The sequence below is a fragment of the Hippichthys cyanospilos genome, chromosome 3, assembly GCF_059441005.1.
Source record: "Hippichthys cyanospilos isolate Australia breed blue-spotted pipefish chromosome 3, RoL_Hcya_1.0, whole genome shotgun sequence".
Taxonomy (NCBI): Eukaryota; Metazoa; Chordata; class Actinopteri; order Syngnathiformes; family Syngnathidae; genus Hippichthys; species Hippichthys cyanospilos.
Window position 1 is genome coordinate 21,880,996 of NC_142371.1, and position 21,032 is coordinate 21,902,027.

The 21,032-nt window shown below is 39.7% G+C and overlaps 1 protein-coding gene across 4 annotated transcripts; it reads left to right on the forward strand.

The window, feature by feature from the left end:
- Positions 1–576: 576 nt before the first annotated feature.
- Positions 577–20,792, forward strand: phldb3 (pleckstrin homology-like domain, family B, member 3). Of its 4 annotated transcripts, none has more exons than XM_088411989.1 (15): positions 577–829; positions 9,079–9,221; positions 9,367–9,483; positions 10,314–10,493; positions 11,720–11,851; positions 14,002–14,184; positions 15,834–15,944; positions 16,964–17,065; positions 17,211–17,298; positions 17,812–17,941; positions 18,102–18,183; positions 18,262–18,393; positions 19,192–19,396; positions 19,705–19,790; positions 20,603–20,792. In XM_088411989.1, the coding sequence occupies exons 2-15, from the start codon at positions 9,081–9,083 to the stop codon at positions 20,735–20,737; spliced, it is 1,824 nt and encodes a 607-aa protein (XP_088268115.1). In that variant the 5' UTR covers positions 577–829; positions 9,079–9,080; the 3' UTR covers positions 20,738–20,792. The 4 variants fall into 4 exon arrangements, with proteins under 4 accessions (XP_088268115.1, XP_088268116.1, XP_088268117.1 ...); XM_088411990.1 differs by having other exon boundaries at positions 11,723–11,851; XM_088411991.1 differs by having other exon boundaries at positions 578–829; positions 10,356–10,493.
- The last annotated feature ends 240 nt before the right edge of the window (positions 20,793–21,032 follow it).

A 21,032-nucleotide genomic window follows, 5' to 3' on the forward strand; every position in this document is an offset into this window, starting at 1 on the left:
TGCATTGCCCATGATTCTTAGCAGCGGAAGAAGTATTCAGTACTAGCTTCGGTTCGCCGTAAATTAGAATGTAAAGAAGAAATTTAACAAGTGTATGACTCGCTACGCATCTGTGTGATTGACATACACATGACTCAATCATTTGGCATGCTGACTGGACTAGGAAAAAAACTACAGTACAGTATGTACAAGTGTGACAAAACAATGGGAGGCTAAAAAAAAACCGGGTCTGCTCCATCTTTTACACCTTCAGAAGTCTTATCATGATCTCTTTCTTGTACTGTTCAGTGGCAAGAAATCAGTCTTTATTCGTCCAATGGGCTTTACAAACAATAATAATATAAAAAACAATTATTTTTTCACGTCAAAGTGGGAACGCAGGCCGTCCCCAAAGACACAAATCACCTCCCGGAATAGAAAATCACATTTCACTACGAGATATTTAACCGCCGTCGTGGTGCAGTCATAGGGCGTCATCGTGTTTACTCGGAACTGCTCGGCCTCTTTCGGTTGGCCGGAGTGCCCGGCCCCGCCCCCTCCTCCCCCGGCCTCCTCCCACTCCGTCGTGTTCTTCTCCAGGTCCACAACTCTCACCTGTTGACGCCGGAGCGAGCAAGCCAGCGACCCGTAACCGACGTGCCTCTTCTCCCTGGAGTTTGAATCAAACCGCGGCCGAGAAGATAAAACGTGGAATCTGCCGAAATCCACGTGTGGTTTTGAAAGTGAAAGCGGTTTCAACACCGCTGGAGTTTTATTCAAAAGTTGAACAACTTTTTTTCTTCTGCCAAATGAAGGAAGACCCTCTGCCAAAGTGAAACATCAATTAAAGGTAAATAAATGTCTTTTAAAATGACTAAAATCTAAAATATCCCGATGGAGAAACGTTAAGATTGTAACGTGGAGCAATTGCGGCTTGTTGACATTTCGAATGTTGGTAAAGTTAATGCTCAACACAAGTGAACAAAGTTCTATTAGTTTCTGCTGCATTTTGAACGTAAATCAATTACAACGGACAAAAATATCCAAGCTATTTGCCGCATAACTCTTTTTATGAATACACGTTGATCTTAAATTAGTCTCGTTTTGTGTCTAGGTTGCTCTGCCCGGAATTATTGTCTCTGGCCAAATCTATGTCTGATCCTTTCATCCTTTGCTATCCATGGCTGGTCATTAATGGTTCTTTTGTTATTGTTTTTCCTATTTATTGCACAACAGTGTTGCCGGAAACCACAAGGGTGGAACTAGCGAGGTGCAGCGGAGTTAAATATCAATTATCCAGTGATGCTGGTTGACCTCAGTTATGTCACTAATGACAAAGCTCATCCGTATCAAACATAACAAAAAAGGGCATTGCTTTTTTTTCTCATTACGCAATTAATTACACAACGCAATTTAGCAATAAGGTGATTCATATTCCAACTAATTGTCTCTTAATTTGAAAATGTGATGTTTGTCTTAGATTTGCTGATACCTTTGGAACTTTTTTTACATCTCGTTGAACCCCTTGAAGTGCCTTCTTGTACCCCCAGGGGTACACAGACCCCACTGCTGGTCTAGGATACCGACTTCCAAATCGGCTTCTTGGGTAATTAATTTCCTTAGTAGGAATTTTGCCCAAATGGCAACCTAAATCTTAAACGGCCCACTTTCTGTTTGATTTGGATAAATTGCGTTCTTTTTAGTCCACTCTGATATAATAGACATGTCCATCCAATTTTGGGTTGGTCAGTGAAACTTGTATGGGGTCAGTACTAAATGCAATGACTTTTCGCTTATCCTTGAGATGGTTAATAAATCATGATGCTTTGTAGCGCCCAAATTCAACGACGTAGGTCAGTGGTTCTCAAATGTGTGTGAGATTTTGAAAGGGTTTTTGCAGGTATCAGCAAATTTTCTTATTGCTTTTTAATGCTATGATAGAAATGGAATGTTTTCTTTTCAAACTAAGAGCAAATTAAATGGAACATGAACAACTTGGTGTTAAATTGTGAGCGTGGGTTCTTTGCAAAATGTTGCTTCCCTTTATTTTGATATAGACCTGATGTGAAGTAGACGTGGCCAACCACATGTGAAATTTGAAACTTAAAAGTAATGGAAACCATTCAGCCGTTCAATTAAGTTCCACTTTGGCAACTGCGCCAAATTCTGCTTGGTGTAAGGCTTTGCTCAGTCGAAACATGGACTTTTTTTTTCTTGAGTTTAGGTTAACATTGAACTCCTCACACTCTGGTCTGTTTGAAGCAGCAAGTTGTAATTGTGGCCCGCGCAAAGTATATTTAACTTGTCATCCAGGTCCGCTCGTTGTCGATAGCATGGAAGCTATTTACAGCCTTCCGCGGAGTTAGCGTTCTGTTATTTGGATTGTGAGATCCGCAGTGTGGTCTGTTTGATGCCAGCGAGAATAACATGCACGCCACTTAAAATGGTCACTCTCGTTCTTAAAAATTGGACTTTTTATTATTCTAGGCCACTGTAACTTGATGCACCGTTTCAAAATTACCATAGTGCGTTAATATATAGTAGTTTATTATAAAATTACAGAAATAATGATTTGGTTAACTAAGTTAATATTTTGAAGAAGAAAAAAAGTTCTGTGTTAAATATTAAACACAAATGGATTAACACCTAAATGATAAGAATAAAATAATACAGTAAAGGTTAAAGACAACTGAACTAGACTTGGGCAGTAATTCTTATACACACCACTAGAGGGCGTCCACGTGCCATTATGGCAGTTCGTTACATACTTTAAGAACCACGGATTTACACCAAATTGTTTTTTTTAAATATTTGAGAAAAAAACCTAAAATTTAGAAATACAACAAATGTTACAGGACTCTTGATTGTGGCCCAGTGTCAATACCTTGCTCACATCTGAGCACATTTTTTTTCCTTGTTCTTTTTCCATTTTTTTACTTTTTACAATTGTGCAACAGTTGCAAGTGCCCAAAGGAACAAAAAATTTTTTGCTGATTTGTGTTCCTTGGCCACCAAGATGCTGTGTAATACAGTATACTCATAATAATACTCGAATAGGACCGTCTCTTAATACTCTGTTACGTGCAGTGATAAGTCTTGCAGAGGATAAAGAAAATGTGCTTGTTAGTCTTGTTGTGTTTGTCTGCATGTGTTGCTGCACCCTCTGTATTCAGGTAACTGGTGCTATGTTTGTTAGCCTGTTTATGGCATTTTGCATTCTCTAGCATTAAGCTAGCATTTTTTTGAGTCATGTATTGTGGTTAAATGTGCACGGTGTACTGTTTTTGTTTTGTAAGTTGGATGCCCGATAAAAATCAAGGTGCCTCGTTTGAACGCTTATTCATTGACTGATAATTAAATAACTCCCGCGGTTTTTGTTTTGTTTTTACGGAGACCGCAAACCAAGCTGAGCAGGATGTAAATGGAGCGGGCCTGTGAATGCGCTAACGCTCTCGGCTTTGTACAAAAGGCTTAAAAACAACAAGCTTGAGCCTTTTAAGTAACCTTACACTGGTCGCGGCGGAGGAGTGGTTGAGCGTAGCGCTTTTGAATGAAAGACCCAGTTCGATTCCCCTGTGACCGTGTCTAACAACCCCAATAGCATTTTCTACCGCTTCTCTTGTTATTTCAGTTTGAAAGTGTCCTCATGTGTAATCAGATGTTGTTTTGGTATGGATGAGGGTGACCACAGAACGAGGTCACTTCTAAAGCCAGGCCTCTGTGGATCGTTCCACATTGTGCCTCATTCACTCTTGTGTGTGTGTGTGTGTGTGTGTGTGTTCTTTTTTTTTTTTTACACTGCACCGCTGCTGCTTTGAATGCGTAGTGACAAGCTTTAATCAGCATTCACGCCCACACGCACGCCACCGTCGCTGCTCTTTTGTCCCGTCTGTTGCCGGTGGGTTACTGGCTTTGTTTACTTTTTGCTTTTTTTTGCTACATGGTGCTTGAAAAAAAAAAAAAAAGATAGCAGTAGTGTAATCACAGTGTCTTTGGAGAATTATATGCTGAGCACAGCTGAAAACTGCTCTTGCTGGCTAAAACAGCAGCACCTTCAACTCGCAAGGATTTCCTCAGGTGTGTTGAGTCTTACCGGAGTTACTAACTAGCCAGTCCTCGAGGGCCGGTATCCTGTAGGTTTTCCTATTTTCTCTCCTAAACACACCTGATTAGGATCATTTTCAAGCTCCCCCAGAGCTTACTAATGAGCTAATCATTTAAATCAGTTGTGTTGAGGAGAGAGAACCGGAAAACCTGCAGGATACCGGCCCTCAAGGACTGGAGTTCGACACCTATGAACTAGCATATCATGTTTGTTTGGTAAACCTACGAAAGTTCTTTTTCAGATGGGTAAAAAAATTCTTTCATCGCCAGCCCAATTAAAAACGATCTTTCACGTCTATAATCGTCAATGGCAGTGAATGTGTTAATAAAGGGTCAATTATTATTATTAAAATAGGGTCAAACTACTATTTCATTTTGTCATTGAAGTACTTTTATTGAATTGTATTTATATTTTCCATTCCTTTATTTAAAAACAGGACTTTTTTTTTCAAATTGGCCAAGAGAGAGAGAACCTTTGCAGGCTCGGGGAGAACATGCAAACTCCACACAGGAAGGCCGGAGCGAGTTATTTGAACTCGGCTCTCTGAACATGCTAAACACTCAACCACCGAGTTTGCTGTGTTTATAAATTCTACTTAATAATTAAAAAAAAACAAAAAACAAAAACAGTATTCGTCCAATGACTAGCTTAATCGATAAAAACTTGACTAGTGGGCTATTTGATTGCTGCGTCCCAACTGTGAAATGAGTACAATATATCCGTTTTACCCACATGAAAAATATCTAAGGCTACTAAAGAGCCAAATAAACAAACTTGAGTGTCACTATTGGTGAGATAATACATAACGGTTGCGTTTTTGCGCTGCTATCTGCTGTTTGCACTCTTGAGCAGGCACAAGCCTCACTGAGCGGCACGTAACTGCCGTTGCCTCTCTCGCTGCTTATTGCTGATCCGCCGTCGATAATTAGCATGGCGGTCTTCTGCTATCGCTACTGTGTGGGTCAAGTCCTGGTTGTGTAACGCCCACACATACACAATCGCCGTTGAGCTCTACGTCCATTCATTCCTTCCTTATCGTGTTTTTCAGGGGCGAAGCCCTCCCCTGCAATCAAGTCTAATTATTTTCACAACAAACCATCTTAGCCGCAGTGACTCATCCTTCTTTCGCTGCAGTTTGGATGGCGAGTCATCGCGTTTTCGCAGAGTTAGCGCGCTGACACCAAGCGTGGACTTTACTCCCGAAATTCCTCCGGTGATGAGTTGGTATCTCACTGGAGGAGGTCAGCTGATGTTTGTTTGAGTGACACTGCAACTATGGATGAATCTGCAAGGGCCGTTGTGCCTTAACTCTTTCGGTGCCAGCCGATTTTGAGCATTTTCATTCGTCTTTCAAGACTGACAAAATACTGATTTTGTTGTGTATACTGACTTGCCTGCTATCAGACAAAAGATTAGATTATATTCTTTTATCATCAAAAAAGTCGTGTGTTTCTCCCTTATTCCGTTATCTAGTAATCCCTGTTTGAAAGTAGGTACCGTATTTTTCAGGCTATAAGCTGCAACTTTGTACTCATGATTTGAGACCTTCGGCTCCTCTGCAGGTTTTGTTTTTTTTTGAGCCACCAGGAGACAAACCATTAGTATAGCAGACCTGTGTATCTATTCAAGATATCAATTCACGAGATTCAAAAACAGAACAAAAAAGATGTGAATCAATGACCGTGCTCAAAAAGAGTTTTAGAAACATAGTACAGTGGGCCCCCGGGTTACAAACTTAATCCGTTCAGCGGCTACGCTCGTATCTCGAATTGCACGTATAGCGGGCAATCCAAACCCATGTTAATTCGTGAATGCGTGCAACGCGCGCCGAAGCCTTAGGTAAGAACGATACACTGTATACATATATTTAAATTGAGTGACATAATCTGCTGTACACTTGTATTATATAATAAATACAATGGATAAATAGCTTTTACCTTTGAAACGACGCGACTTGAGCTGGGTGTAAGCAGAGGGGGGCAGAGTCCAACGCTCAAAGTTAACACGGCGATAGATATGCTATTGGTCTTACAGTGTTACAGTAACTCTTTCAGTCAGGGTGCAAATCACGCAGATACTAAAACATCATCCTCTTATTTCTTTCTTTACCGCTGCTAGTAATTTTAGAAGCTATGTCTAACAGATAAAGTTTGCAAAGTCCTCACAACATTCCGTTTTTCACTAATTTTCTCTCCTTCCTTCCATCCTGTCCCATCAAGCTAGATAAAGGCGTTCGGCCAATAGCATATCGGCATTTCTGTGATTGACGTGTGACGCCGGCCAATAGCATCTCCGTGAGTGAGACCGGGTGACCTTAATCGACCAATAGCATATTCGCATCTCCGTGACTGACTGATAATTATTCGCACTTTTTTTTTAAACGGTTGGAACGTATTGACAATTAATTTAAAAAAAAACACACATTTAAACCAATGACAATTCTTTGTCCTGCAATCGGCACATTTAATTTCATGTCAGCTGTTTTTCCCTTTAGCTGTACAAACACTACACTTAAATGGTAATATATTTAGACACCGTGAGTGAGACAGTCAGTGTGACGTTGTAAGACCAATAGCGTTCACGTTACTGACACAAGTATCTACTGATGATTGATGATGTCACTACCGTTGATTTTATTGACGCAATTAAACGAGATCATTTCTACATACTCAATGGCCGGCATGTCGCATTGCTCGTAAGGCGAGAGGTTTGTTCGTAAGCGGAGGACAAAAATCTCCCTGATCCACGCTCGTAAGGCGAATTGTTCGTAAATCAGGGTGCTCGTAAGCCGGGGGCCGACTGTATTTAAAATGATAATTATATAATAATATGGATAACGAATAAGATCTTTTATAAAGGTTTGTAATGTGTAATTGTGATATATATGATTGCGTGTATATATATATATATATATATATATATATATATATATATATATATATATATATATATATATATATATATATATATATATATATATATATATATGTGTGTGTGTAACATTGCATATATGAATTACTGTATATGTAATTATATTACTGTAATGTCTTATATGTTGACTAAGATAATCAACGCTAGACGCTATGAAAGTATTGCTTATGAGTTTAACTCTGCAGTATTCTGCTGAAAAAAAATCCATCCATCAATCCATTTTCGCCATAAAAGTCTCGTCATTGGCACACAACATATCAATATGAACTTATAATACCGGCTACAAGTGGAATATCCCTTTAAATGCCACATTTAAGAAATCTCTATTGTAAACCTGTCTTTTCCAGCATTCTGCCAGGTTTACATAAGTCATCTTGGATTTTTAAAATGACCAATTCATCAAATTAATTTGATTTATTGCCCAGCCCTACTGTAAAATGTGAGCCTATTGTGATCATGTTTAGAGAAACACAAGTCCTAAACACGAGTCCTAAATCTTGTGAGAAAAGTTCTTCAAACGTCCTAATATGACGCTGTCACTTCACACTGTTGATTTTAGAAGTTTTCCACTTATTGTTCAATCAGCGTCCCATTCAAGTATGTCAACAAGATGGTGCTTTCACTGCACTGTGATTGCACCACTGTTTAAATTTGGAATTGCACAGCTGGGATTTCTGGCCAAACCGGCTGGTGAGGTTTTTGCGGGTGAAGACGACCGAGAGTAAAAATACAACCCCGCTCACAACTCTTCATCTACTCCAACGTTGTTGGAACTTTCTTGCGACCCGTTTTTTTTTTTTTTTTTCTTCTCATATCTGCGTTGTATATTTATCCTATGTGCTGCAGCCTAATAAGGGCCGCTATGCTGGGGAGGGCGCCTAGAGGGCACGCTCAGAATATTTGGACAATAGAAGTGAAAAAGTTGCCTACTTTCCCACCAGCTGTGCACTTGTTTTGTTGATAGGCCTTGATGATGTCCTATGCTTTGATGTGGTACAATGTTTATTAAATGACACTATATGAGCATAAAGCATAAAGTCATCAAAATCATTTACTTGTATTGTAGTACTTAAATAAATGATGAGGGAATTTAAACATCGCAAAGCTATGTTTTGATGCTCTTGGGCCTTATGGTGGTGTTTTATTTGTAGATTTTATGGGAAGGATTTCCTTGCTACTCAAATTTATAAGATACACTGTATGTAATTCAGATATGTAACATGCAATCTGTTACCATGATATTGAATAAACTATCTTTGCATCATTAAAAACTCAACAGATTTTCATAGCGAAATGTATTGTTTCAAAACTACATGCATTTATTATTTATTTATTGTGAATGTTATTGTGTATTCTAAAAGAGAAATAAAAAATGAGTCCTTAATTTAACACTATCAATAGTTTTTCTTTTATTTTGATTTTTTAATGAGAAGTTTATTGTTATAATTTAAAGATGAATTCGGGGCCAATTGAATGGGACCACGGGGAAAAAATTTGATTCGTGTTTTCTTGTGTGTGTGTGTGTGTGTGTGTGTGTGTGTTTTTTTTTTTTTTTTTTTTGCACATGGAGAAACAATGTGCTGAAAATTCAAGGTCAAATCTTTTTTTTAATTATTTTTAAGCAAATGGTCCTTTCCTATTGTTTCGTACCCAAATTTGGGCAAAATCAAACTCCCAAAAAAAAATCCCATTTATAACTGAAACAAAAGTATTACATTTTGTTTATTTAAAAAAATATATAATTTAGTTTGACATTAAATACTCATTAGGGCCTCATCTTAGTATTAAAAAGGGAACGTTTTATACCATAGTTTTTACACCATCCATTTCTGATTTTCACATTATTTATTCATTTTAACATTTTAATTCATTCACTCATCTTGCTTAAAGGGATAGTTGACTTGTGTTGCCATATTCAGCAATAAAAACCTAACATTTTGCCCGGAATGAATTTGATAGCGATATTATTTGCCATGTTCAAGCAACACATTTAAAAACACATTTTCTACTAACTGTCGAATGAAAATGACGGTTCTTTTATTTCTTTATTTGTGTCGTTCCAGCAATGCCCCAGAGCAATATGGAGAGTCCCAGGGGTCAGTGGTGCGAGGGGCCGCGGCCGCTGTGGATCACTCGCGTGGCCGGCAGCCCCGCCTCCTCGGGGGCGGAGTCAGACACGGAGAGCAGCAGCACTGAGAGCGAGAAGGTGAGCAACGTTCCTACTTGCATTGCTTGCGATCAATCCCTTGTGACAATCTTGACGTTTTGCTAATGTTACACTTAGCCTTAAAGACGTCACAACTTGAGTTGGATGTTTTTTTGTTTTTCATTTATTTTTGGAACGCTATTAGTCCTGTGTCAAAAGAGGTGGGCCGGAGGCGGGTTCGCCCAGGTTGGTGTCGTCGCCCTCCAAGCTCCATCAGCGAATCGCAGAGCTGGACCAGCAGAAGGAAGAACTTAAGATTGAGGTAAGATGACAGTTTGTTGCTTAATAAACGACTCTTTATTTTCATTGTAAACGACCAAAAGTCTAAATTTTTAATGATGGAGCAGTTATCGGCCAGGCTAAATATATTTTGGAATCACTATTTAAAAAAAAAAAAATCTGACGGTTGATAGTAGATCACTTTAAAACTGTGTTCATGTCAGGAAACTATCAATTTAATTTTCTGTTATATAAGAGATTCTACAAACCCTGAAAACACCCAGCACCTTTATTTATTTATTTATTTTTTAATTAAAACAAAAATAATTGCAAATTAAACATTTCTGTTCTTTTGAAATTTTAGGCAACTTTATTTACAGTAGCAAACTATAGGGAGCTATTTACTTCCTTTAGTTTTCATGTAAGTTTTTTAATTAGTTCTTAAATGAACTAAAACAAAATCAACATTATTGAAATCTGAACAGTGTTTCAATCGCAGAAGTTGATTGTTTTTTGTTTTTGTTTTTTGTTTTTTTGGGCCCCAATATTTTTTCTTTTACTGAAAGTTAATATATGCTCCAAATATCAGTTATTGGTCTCTTTAATAATCAGTATCGATGGTGTATAAATAGTGCATGGGAAGAGAAACATGGATGTCCATACTATAAACATGTTTCTGTAGGTGCCCCTGTTTTGTTTAGCAACAGCATTCAAAGGCAGCCATTGACTTGATTAGACATACAGTACCTCACTTTTTTTTCATGATAGACCCCCAAAGAAGCGTTCCTTCGTCTTGACTCCCTGAGCAATTAATGACTTCGTTGATTTTCATTAAGCTGAACTGCGCCACTCAAAGCAAACTAATCAATGTAGGCTTTTTCTGCTGCAACAATTCCCGCCTGCGGTTTGTGTCAGCTGCAGCTGGAGATCGCCCTGCTGCAAGGCGAGCTGCAGACGGAGAGGACGCAGCTGCTCAGGCACACCTGCAAGCTGCAAGAGCTGCAAGAACTGCGGGAGCGAACTCAGGCCTGGCCCGGCCTGAGTCGGCAAAAAGTAAGACGCTGTCAATCGCTTCTTATCTGTGGAGAGTGGACACAAACACTGAGACATGCTGAATACATACACACACACACACACACACACACACACACACACACACATCTTGATCAATTAATTCGATCAGTGGTCAGTGTCAACTGGAGTTTTTCGAGTGTTGCTGCATGCTTGGGTTGTCACATGACCAAACGCAACTATATATATATATATATATATATATATATATATATATATATATATATATATATATATATATATATATATATATATATATATATACACACACACACAGTGGTACCTCGGTACTCGACCATAATCCGTTCTGAGGTGGTGGTCGAGCACCGATTTGTTCGAACACCGAAAGCAATTTTCCCATAAGAAATAATGGAAAGTATGTGTGCACAAGTAAATGTGCACAAGCAGTACATGATAAAGATAAAGATAAATAAAGCATTATAAACCATTTTGTATAATTTACTTACGTTTTGGAGAGTGGTTGATGGCATACAGGAATGGATGTGGAGAGGACGGGAGGGAGTTACTCCTTCCATGATGACGCTAGCTAACTGCGACGCGAGGTACACCGCGTTCATATTTTGCTATAATTTCCTTCTTCGGTTCAATAGTGGTCCTCATTGTTTTCCTCTTTGCCTTCCCCTTATCACTGTCTTTCTTTGGACCCATTATTAAGGGCTAGAGCAACACGAAAAAGTTTAAATCCGGGAAGAAATACTCGAACAAACGTCTTACTCCGCTGGCGGTCTGAGTTGAACTGGCGCTTACCCGCTGGCCGAGAAGGGCCGAGGAGCGCGTTCGGGTCGGCTCGGCTCGGCTCGGCTCGGCTCGGCTAGGCTCGGCTAGTCGAGAACCGAAAATCTGATCGAGGTCCGATGCATTACCTACTTGATTTTTTTGGTCGAGCACCGATTTGGTCGAGTATAGAGGCGTTCGAGGACCGAGGTACCACTGTATATAAAAATGCATTGCATTTTTAATCTTCGCCATCACCTGTAGGCCACTCACGCCCCCCTGAGAATATGTCCATTTCCTGTGTGTGCATGTGTTTGGAGATGCTAGCATGCTGACGTAGCCGCTAATGGTCCTCTGGCATAAACACAAGATGCAATCACAGAAGAACGGATTCCCACACAGGGACGAGATAACTTGGGAACACGCCCTGAAAGGATGCATTCTCTCTTTGCTCGTGGCGGCGCGCAAAAAAGCAGGAGCGCCAGCATCTGGAGGAGGAGAGGGCGCGAGTTCAGGAGCTGAGGAGGAAGTGCCAGGAGACGCAGGAGCTGCTACCCAGTCAGCCGGAGAGCCAGCGAGAGCGACTTGCGCTTCAGCTGCAGCACGTGAGTTCGCCTGCCGTTTGCTTCTTAAAGTACGACACTCCTTTGAAACGCTAACATATTTTAGGAAGACAATCCTATTTTTAGAAGATTAATCTTCAATCCAAACTTTGCAGTCCTAATTGTGTCTTGAAACCTTAACTTTAATTCTTATTTCGACAGTTACTAAATTATTCTTTCTTTAAAAGCCCAAACAGAAGCTTCAAACCCTAACCCTGGCCTTGAAGCTCATAACTTAACACCCTACCCTGTTTTCCAAATTCAAAATCAGGCTTAAAATCCCTGTTTTGAAACCTAAATTTAAAGTCCTAATCTTCAATCAGTACTTAAAACCTAACCTAGACTCTATGTCTAATTTGATCTGATTCTGCTCTAATTTACTCTTGCTGTCTTAAAACCTTAACTTGAAATCAAACATTTGAAACTTTTGCAAGCCTTACCTTGACATCTTCTTTGAAACTTGAACTCTGGAACAAAACCTTACTGTCAATATGCTAACTTGTCTGGAAACCTTAACTTGAAACATTAACCCTATCTTGGAAAATGCATTTGAAACCATATTTGGAAGCCTTACCCAGCCTTGAAGTCAAACTTTGAAACCCTGGCAAGAAACCCTCCAATAACCCTAACTTGAAAGCCGTATCCAGCCATGGGCTCATATTTTGAAAGCCTGACATGAAATCTTACTTCATCCCTGACTCTTGAAGCCCTAACCCTCTCTTGTAGTATGTTTGAAACCCTAACCTGAAACCCTAACCCGCTCTTGAAATACAAATTTAAAACCATAATCCTAGTTTAAAACCCTAATTTGAAACCCTTAACAGAAGAAACCTAAACATGAATCTCTCACACCTTAAAAACCTCTACTTCGAAGTCATAACCCTATCTTGAAATTCACTTCAAACCCTAACTTGAGACCATATCCCTGATTTGAAATTTTAAATCTGTCTGGAAACTTTAATTAGAAGCCCCAGTTCTTCTGTATGCATGACCTTTATTGGCAACATTCCTGTTTTTGTGTCGCACATCTTGACTAAATGTTACATACCTGTTAGACCTGATGTGCCACACACACACACACACACACACACACACACGCACACAGGATGTGGATTGTCGCTTGTAAAAGTGACAAGGCTGAGAGGTGAAAATGCCTCAGTGTGTTTTTATTTGAAAAGGTGGCCTCAGAACCGGGTTTGTCACATTGCTTCACACACACACACACAAACACACGCACACACACACACACACACACCTTAAGGCAGGCATGACCACAACAAGACTGTACATGTGTTTCAATTTGCACTCGTTCCCGCTTCTCCTTGTGCTGACATGTGACACTAAAAGCCGTAATCACGCTGTAATTACCAGGAAGGCCAACGTTGCAACACCGTACATAGCCAAACAGTCCCACTTTTGAAACCTTCAAACCCTATTGCTAAGATGGCTTGAAATATTGAAAGCAAAATTTGAAACCCTAATACTGGCTAGAAACCGTAACTCCAAACCTCAAACCAGTTGAGCAACTATTATTTGAAATCCTAACTTGAAACGCTTCCCTTTCTTGAAACCCTAATTTCAAACCCAAATACTTGTTTGAGTGCCTAACCAAGGCTTCAAAATGTACTTTAAATCCCTACCCCTGTTTTGAAATCTTAACTTGAAACCCTAACCTTGTCTTGAAAGGCCAAAACAGGCTTGTAACCATTCATTTTCAAATCACAATTTAATACCCTAACCCTGATTCGAAACGCTACTTTAAAATACTCATTTGAAACCCTGAGCTAGAATTCATACCCTAATTGAGGGATCTTTGATATTTCCGTTTTTCAGACTGATACCAGTATAATTCTTGAGTGGTCACCGACACCACTAGTAGTTTTGATAAACACAAAATTCCCCCCCTAAAAAGCAATGACAGATGTTAAATGCATCGTCAATCATGAAATGAATGGCAGTTTTAGGTTTTAGCTCAAAACCCTAATTTTACTGGTTACCTTCCAAACCCTAGGATCAAACCTAAAATTAAACCTCTAAGCCTGCCTTAACTCTGAATTATTATTATTCAAAAACCTAAAAACCTGTCTTGAAACCCCTCAGATTTACATTTCTTCCCCTCATTTGAAACCTTAATTTGACCCTTGTCACTGCAGGACAAAGAGGTCATGGAGGCGGCCGCCCGGGCCTTCGAGGACTGGGAGTTTCGTGTTCTGGAGCAGGAGAGCGGCATGGACGAAGGGGAGGCGGCTGAGGAAGACGAGGGCGGGGATGACGAGAAACAAGCCACCTTGGAAAAGGACATCTCATGCCAGCTGCTCGCTGTCACCGCGGCGCAGGTAGCCTTGTTTGAAAAACAACATCAGCCTTAAAAAGCCTGACTCTTAATTCTTGTTTGAAATCCCGACCCTTTTACTTTGTAAAAAAAAGCAAATTCTTCTTCATGATCTACCTGAAGCTTCGCGAGCGTTCAATATTTTTTTTTCTCGAACATTCTTTGCCGTTCCCAAGTCACATGAACGACGACCGAGTCACGCGTGAAGCGGAGGCTAGGGTCAATCATGAAGGGAAGGATTGTTTTGGAAAAAAAAATGTTGACTGACTCACAGGCTGTGTGACCTGCGTGCAGATGCCAGCTCATCCTTAAAAACATCCACACCTCCTCAATCGTCATCCCAGGAATCCTGGATTAGCGGCTAATGCTAACTTAACTTTAAACCAGAATTAAAGTTCCAAACCCTGGCTGGAAACCTTTTCTCTATCTTACAATGCACCTTTAAAATCCTTACCCAGTCTTAGAACCGTACCAAAACGAGAACTCAAAGGCTTGCCTCTATCAAACACCAGGTGTGGGTTGGAAACCACCAATTGGTTTTCAAATTAAGGCTTCAAAACCGTATTTCACAACTCCAAAACCCTAATTTTCAACAAAGACTTTAACTGGAACCTGAACTTTTAAAGCCTTTTTTTGATGCCCTAACCCAGGTAAATCTCTTTTAAAACCGTGTATTTGATATAATAATCTAAAAATCACTAAACGCTCCAATCCCCAATTTCAAGGCGGTCTTAAAACATGCAGCCCTGTTTTGAAACCCTAATCCTGTCCCTAATTTTCTCTTAAAACCATATTTTTGATCAATTTATCCTATTGTTAAAACCCTCAACCTGGGATCGAATCCCTAATTTCAAATCCATCTTCAAACCAGAATTCTGCTTAGACACCCTAAATTGAAATACTGGGCGTGTCTCAAAGTCATACTTTGAAAACGTAACCCTTTCTAGAAACATGAACCCTTTTTTTGGGAATCTACTTTGACACCATATATTGAAACTCTACCCTTGGTTTCAATTCCTTCCTTCATGCCCTAATTTAAAACTCTGAACGCAATTTTTGAACAATAACTTTGTCTTAAAACTCTATTTTGAAATCCCAAACTAATTTTATACCCCTTTTTAAAAATCATAACAATGGATAACCCAGTAGAGTTTTAAGACCTGGCCCTACTTCTAATTTAAAATCCTCAGACTATCTTGAAACCCTAATTTGATATCCTGCGCCAATCCAAACTTAGACTTAAAACTTTATTTTCAAACCCTTCTTGAAACCTTAACTTTGTCTAGAAACCCTAACCATGGCTTAAAACCTTTATTTGAAATGCAACTTAAAACCTATCTTTGCTCTGTATTCGTATACCACAATAAATAAATCATTAATTTTTATCTCTTGTTATGATTGACTCGTTCTGTGCCAGCAATTTTCAGACACTCCTTTTAACTTAATATTTATAAAAAAACAAAAACGTAAATTGAATTACATGGGATTGAATGTTTGGACTGTAAAAACGTAAAATTGCGTCTTTGGGATTGAATGAGTTAAATCCCTTCAACATTTTTTTTAAATCGCTTTTTTGCCATGCATGTGTGACAGGATGAGAAAAACGTCATCCAATTCTGCTCCAACTGAGCCTTTTTTTTTTTTTTTTGTCAGGAGCGAGTGCAGCTGCTGGAGACACAGTTGAAGGACATGGAGGGCGAGAAGGAGCGAGAGCTTGAAGCCCTAACCAAGCAGAAGCGAGACCTCATGCACAACACTTACATGGTCAGCGCAAACCTGACTCATTACCTTTTGGTAGACCTTGTCTCGTTTGAAAATCAACTCCAGTTGGCGTGTGAAATTTAATCGCAAATTAGCTTACTGCGAAACAGAAAAAAAAATTGATTATACTACTGCATATATTTTCAGTTCTCATTCAATCCCAAAGACTTTTTTTTAAAGAAACTTTACATTAAATCTCTTTTTTTTTTATATATGTATTTTTTTTTTACGTTTTTTCTTCAAGTATTTGATTAAAGGAGGATCTAAAATTAATAAAGCACTGAAATAATCAATTCATGCAATTAAGCACTAAAGTTATTCATTCTTTTAGGAAATTCAAGTACTGAAGTGATTACTTTAGGTACTGAAGTATACAATTACTTTTCGTTCTAATGTACAATGATTCAACAGTGCTCTTCTTATTCTAAGTGGTTGCTGCACTACACTGCCCCCTAGTCGGCCAAAGCCTGCACAGCAGGAACAGCCTTTTTTTTTTTTTATTTGTTTATGGGCGATTTTTTAGAACACACTTACTTGGTTACAATGATTTTTTTCTTGTTGTTTTTTTCCAAGTTGAGTAATATTAATATTAAATTACTTTTTGGAAATAACTGACGTCTGTATTAGTTTCATGTGGGCCTCTATGACCGGCGACTAACTTCCAGGAAGAAATCAACCAATCGTATTAGAGAGCGAGAGGGAGAGAGAGCGCAACCGGCCTAGTAGAGCAGGAAGGGAGAGAGGAGGATGAGGAGGCGGGACACAAGGAGCTAAGCGCACAAGTGAGCCGGCGTTGAGTCACCAACTGAGTTGCTCGCCGAGAAAACGGCTGGGAAGCAGATGTTTACGGATTGCAGCGATTACACGCGGTTAGATCAGCTCGGCCGGGCCGACGGTGCCTTCAGGCGCCGCCGGCAGTGACGGGACGCTTTTGTGTCTGTGAGTCGAAGAGGGACTAACTCGAGTTAAAACGAAACTTTAAAATACACAGTGTCACGCTAAAATATGACTTGCTCCCGCAGGTTGTCCAGGAGAAAAAACCTCTCGCCGATTGGTCGGATATCACCGGCTCCGCCCCCTGCATGATGTCACTGTCACCTTTAAGTGTTCACAAGCCTCCTCAGGTATAGAGATTTTTTTTCTTCCCTCAACTTTTCTAACTTCACAGGAATTTATTTATTTATGTATGTATTTATTTATGTATTTATTTATTTATTTATTTATTTATGTATGTATGTATGTATTTATGTATTTATTTGTTTATTGTAGGAGGCATGCAAGGACGCCGGCAGTCTTCCCCGACGACGGAGTTCGCACCGCAGCGGCCGACTGAAGGATAGGCCGCTGTCAGCCCAGGGTCAGCTGCCTCATTGGTCTTGACTCTTTGTTTACATTTGTGTAATCAAATGGAAGGTGTGTCGGGGGGGACTGCCCAGACCAGATGATCCGGTCTGTGGTCCCTGCTTTCCTCCTCTGTCAATAATATGGACGGAAGTATTGCGACACAGTTCTCAATCAATGACTTAAAAAGATGCAGTGAATCTGAATCATGAACCTCATTGAGATATTGATAACTCATTGATAACTTTCACTTATGACAACTACCGAGCCTGAGCTGAATTTTTTTCTTCCCCTGAAAAGTGGCTCTAAGTTGTGCAATATTTACCGCTCGTGTCCACAGCTCGTAGACAAAACCGTGAAGCTTATGCCATATGAATTTGTGTCCACTCCAGCGGACATTTGATTTTTTTGTCTATATCCTTTGATTCATTTGAGTTACTCTACTAACTCCCAATGTCCTGAAAAGCATGTCTTTACAAATGGCGTCCTCCCGCGCATAACGTCCCCTTCGGCCTTGCTGCTGCGACAGGCCTGGTGAGGACGCTCCCGGAGACATGCGTCTCCCCGCACAGACTCCACAATGGGCACAGAGGCGACGGCGCCAACGGCTGCGAGCGCCTCAAACCCTGCGACAGCGCGGCAAGCTCTCGCGCCGCTAGGTTAGTTTAGAAATCCAAATTTGAACTCTTTGAGCGCCATTGACGTGAAATTCCGTCAATTGTATGTGTGTGTGTTTTTTTTTTATGTTTAGTCATAATCGCTAAGTTGTTACAGTTATTGAAGTTGCGCAATATAAGCCGGTTTTGTTTTGGTGTGTAGTCCGTGTCTAATGGATCTGATGGAGATGGAGCGCAAGTTGCGGGAAGCCAAAGCGGAACGCGAGAGGCTGCTTCGAGAGAGAGTGAGTTGGGCGCAAAACCTCACAGTTTGCACGGGACATTATTTTCTTTCTTTTTTTTTTTTTTCTTCTTGGGAGCAGGAAGAGCGACAGCGAGTTTTGTCAGAGGAGAGAAGACTGCGGGAGCTCAACTCACCCAGATCAGAACCAGATAATCAAGACAGGCCGGAACCGCACGAGAACCAAATGAGATCGCCGCTAAACTCTCCTGAGGTAAGCGGGGACCAGGAACAGTCAAAAGTTTGGAAACACCTTTGAATTCATTTAAAAGTTTTGTGAAAAAAATTCCACCATGATATTAAACTAGGAAATCATTTCACATGCATCATCCACATCAGCTAACTGTAAAAAATTGCAAGATGTGCAAGTCTGCCAACTCATTCAATCCCAAACATGTATTTTGATGTTTTTTTTTTTTTGATATGTTTTCTAATTATTTTCAAGTGGTTGGGGAAAGATGGGGCTAAAAATGGCTAACTCATTCAATCCTATATTTTTATTGTTTTTCAAGACTACAGACTGAAGTCCAGACTGTCCTGAAATAATTGGTATACGGGATGTTTGTTTTTTTTATTTGACTTTTTAAACCTAATGCAGTATTTTACCCATTTTGGGAGCCTTTTCTTCCACATCATTCTGGCAGTATGATGGCACTCTCCTGGTAGTGCAATAATAATAAGTGGTTGTGCCATGTTGAACTTTGACATGTCGTCGCCATCTGGGTGAAATTTCAGCTCCCCAGTGTCTTCTTTCAATGATTTTCCTTTTATCTTTACACCAAACATTGACTATAAAAAAGCCCTTTGAAAATACTTATTACAAAAAAAATCATAAAAAACCTTGGGTAATCTGAAAAAAGAAATCAGCGAATGTCTTTTCACCAGAGATTGATGAGAGGTTGATGCCTATCAAATTTTCAGTATCTTCATTTCTTATTTTTTTTTGCGTATCAGAGAATTTATTGAATAAAAATAAAAATTGATTAGAATTTTTTTTAACCATCCTGTGCAGCGCGCACCTCTGTCCCTGCGGCCGGACTTTGACCTTCGCGCCCACGTGGAGGCTCTGGGTCACGGCGTGGCGGCCTGCGCCGACCTGCGCCTGACGTCTCGCCGCTGCGCCGGCTTCCTCACCAAGCGGGGCGGCCGCGTCAAGACCTGGAAGAAGAGGTGGTTCCTCTTCGACGTCGACCACCGCAGGCTGGCTTACTACACAGGTGCCAAGCAGTCCCAAAAAGGTTTTTTTTTTGCCCCGCCCCCCAACCAAAAGTATGTTGTTTACCTAATTTTCTTTTAAAAAGAGTACATATTAAGTAAAGACGATAGTAGAAGTCTTTTGAATGGAGGAGAAGTGGCTTTCGAAAAGGGATGGATGAATATTATGTCCAAAACTTTGAAATAGTGTAGTACATTTAAAAATAAAAACAATCGAAAAGCAAAATATTAACAGAAATCTTTCTGCAATGTCAGATTAACAACAACCAAAAAGAAAAACCAAACGTCTTGTTGAATTTGTTGTGTTCAGATTGTGACGAGCGTAAACTGAAGGGCGTCATCTACTTCCAGGCCGTGGAAGAGGTTTACTACGACCACCTGCGCACCGCCGCCTCCGTGAGTCGACCTCGAGTTTTTCCCAACAACGCCGCTAGAGGGCGCCTTTAACTAAAGTTTGCCGTCTACACCTCCACTTTTAAGAGACAAATTGTAAAAGCTATGAACTGAACGGTGCAACGTTTCATATGTAATTTGAATGAAATTCGAAATTGCCACTAATGCATTTGGAGGAATAATAAACTTAAAATATGTATTGAAAAACGCATGTTCTTTCATTTGTTTGGTGGTATTAAATGATTAAACGCCACTAGGCGGCGCCTTTTGCTAAGGTTTAGCCCAAAGTAAATTGGCTTTTGTACCGTATACCTCCAGTTTGATAACAAATAATGAAATAGGTGTCAATTATTACTTATTTTAAAACTTCTCCCATTTGTTTTTGTGTGCCACAATTCAATTGATTCCTTAATTGAAACTTTTTATGAATAAAAAACAGGTTTAAAATGTCTTCATAAATCAGAATGTAAAATAACCAGTGTCCATTTGCTTTAATAACTGCTGACATTTTTATTAGTATATATCAAATCCCATATTATTAATCTTACTTTAGATACAAAATATATGTTTGCGAAATATCAAACAGTCTTTTGACATCTCTATTCGTTTAACAATTTATACTGACAATTATTAGAGTTTTTATCATTACTGTCATTTTTTTATTCATTTAGTTTTACAATAGAAATGGTCTTTTTGGAAATAATTATTATAATTATCCATGATTGGGTTACTTTTTTTTTATTACTCTTTTTGCATAATAATAATATCCTGCGGCCATGTGACTTTTTTTTTTCTTATCTTTCATTACGTCCCAGTCGCCTCGGCCCAGCTTGACCTTCTGCGTCAAGACGTACGACCGCCTCTTCTTCCTGGTGGCGTCCAATCCGGTGGCCATGAGGATCTGGATGGACGTCATCGTCACGGCGACCGACGAGCACAGTCGCTATTGACCAGCTAATTAAAAAAAAAAAAAAAAAAAAGCTGTTACTTTTGAAACACGGAAGACTCTGATCAGTCTGTTACCGGGTGTTTTGCTTCCCTCTACAGGCCGTTGTTGGGCATTACAGCTCTGTGACGCTGCAGGACCAAAACAGATCAAAATTGGCTTGATTGATGTTTTGACTCTGTTAACTTATATGAAGCTTTGCAAATACACCAAGTCATACACTGTTGTCAATGCACTATAGGGAAATAAAAATGTGTTTGGTCTTTTTTGGATACATAACTGCGCACATTGAATTTTTG

Excerpts from the sequence above, each read along its gene's own strand:
- phldb3 (XM_088411989.1), top strand. The coding sequence starts at position 9,081 with ATGCCCCAGAGCAATATGGAGAGTCCCAGGGGTCAGTGGTGCGAGGGG. Across the intron at positions 10,494-11,719 it reads CCGGCCTGAGTCGGCAAAAA|CAGGAGCGCCAGCATCTGGA; the intron begins GTAAGACGCTGT and ends CGCGCAAAAAAG. Across the intron at positions 17,066-17,210 it reads GTGTTCACAAGCCTCCTCAG|GAGGCATGCAAGGACGCCGG; the intron begins GTATAGAGATTT and ends TGTTTATTGTAG.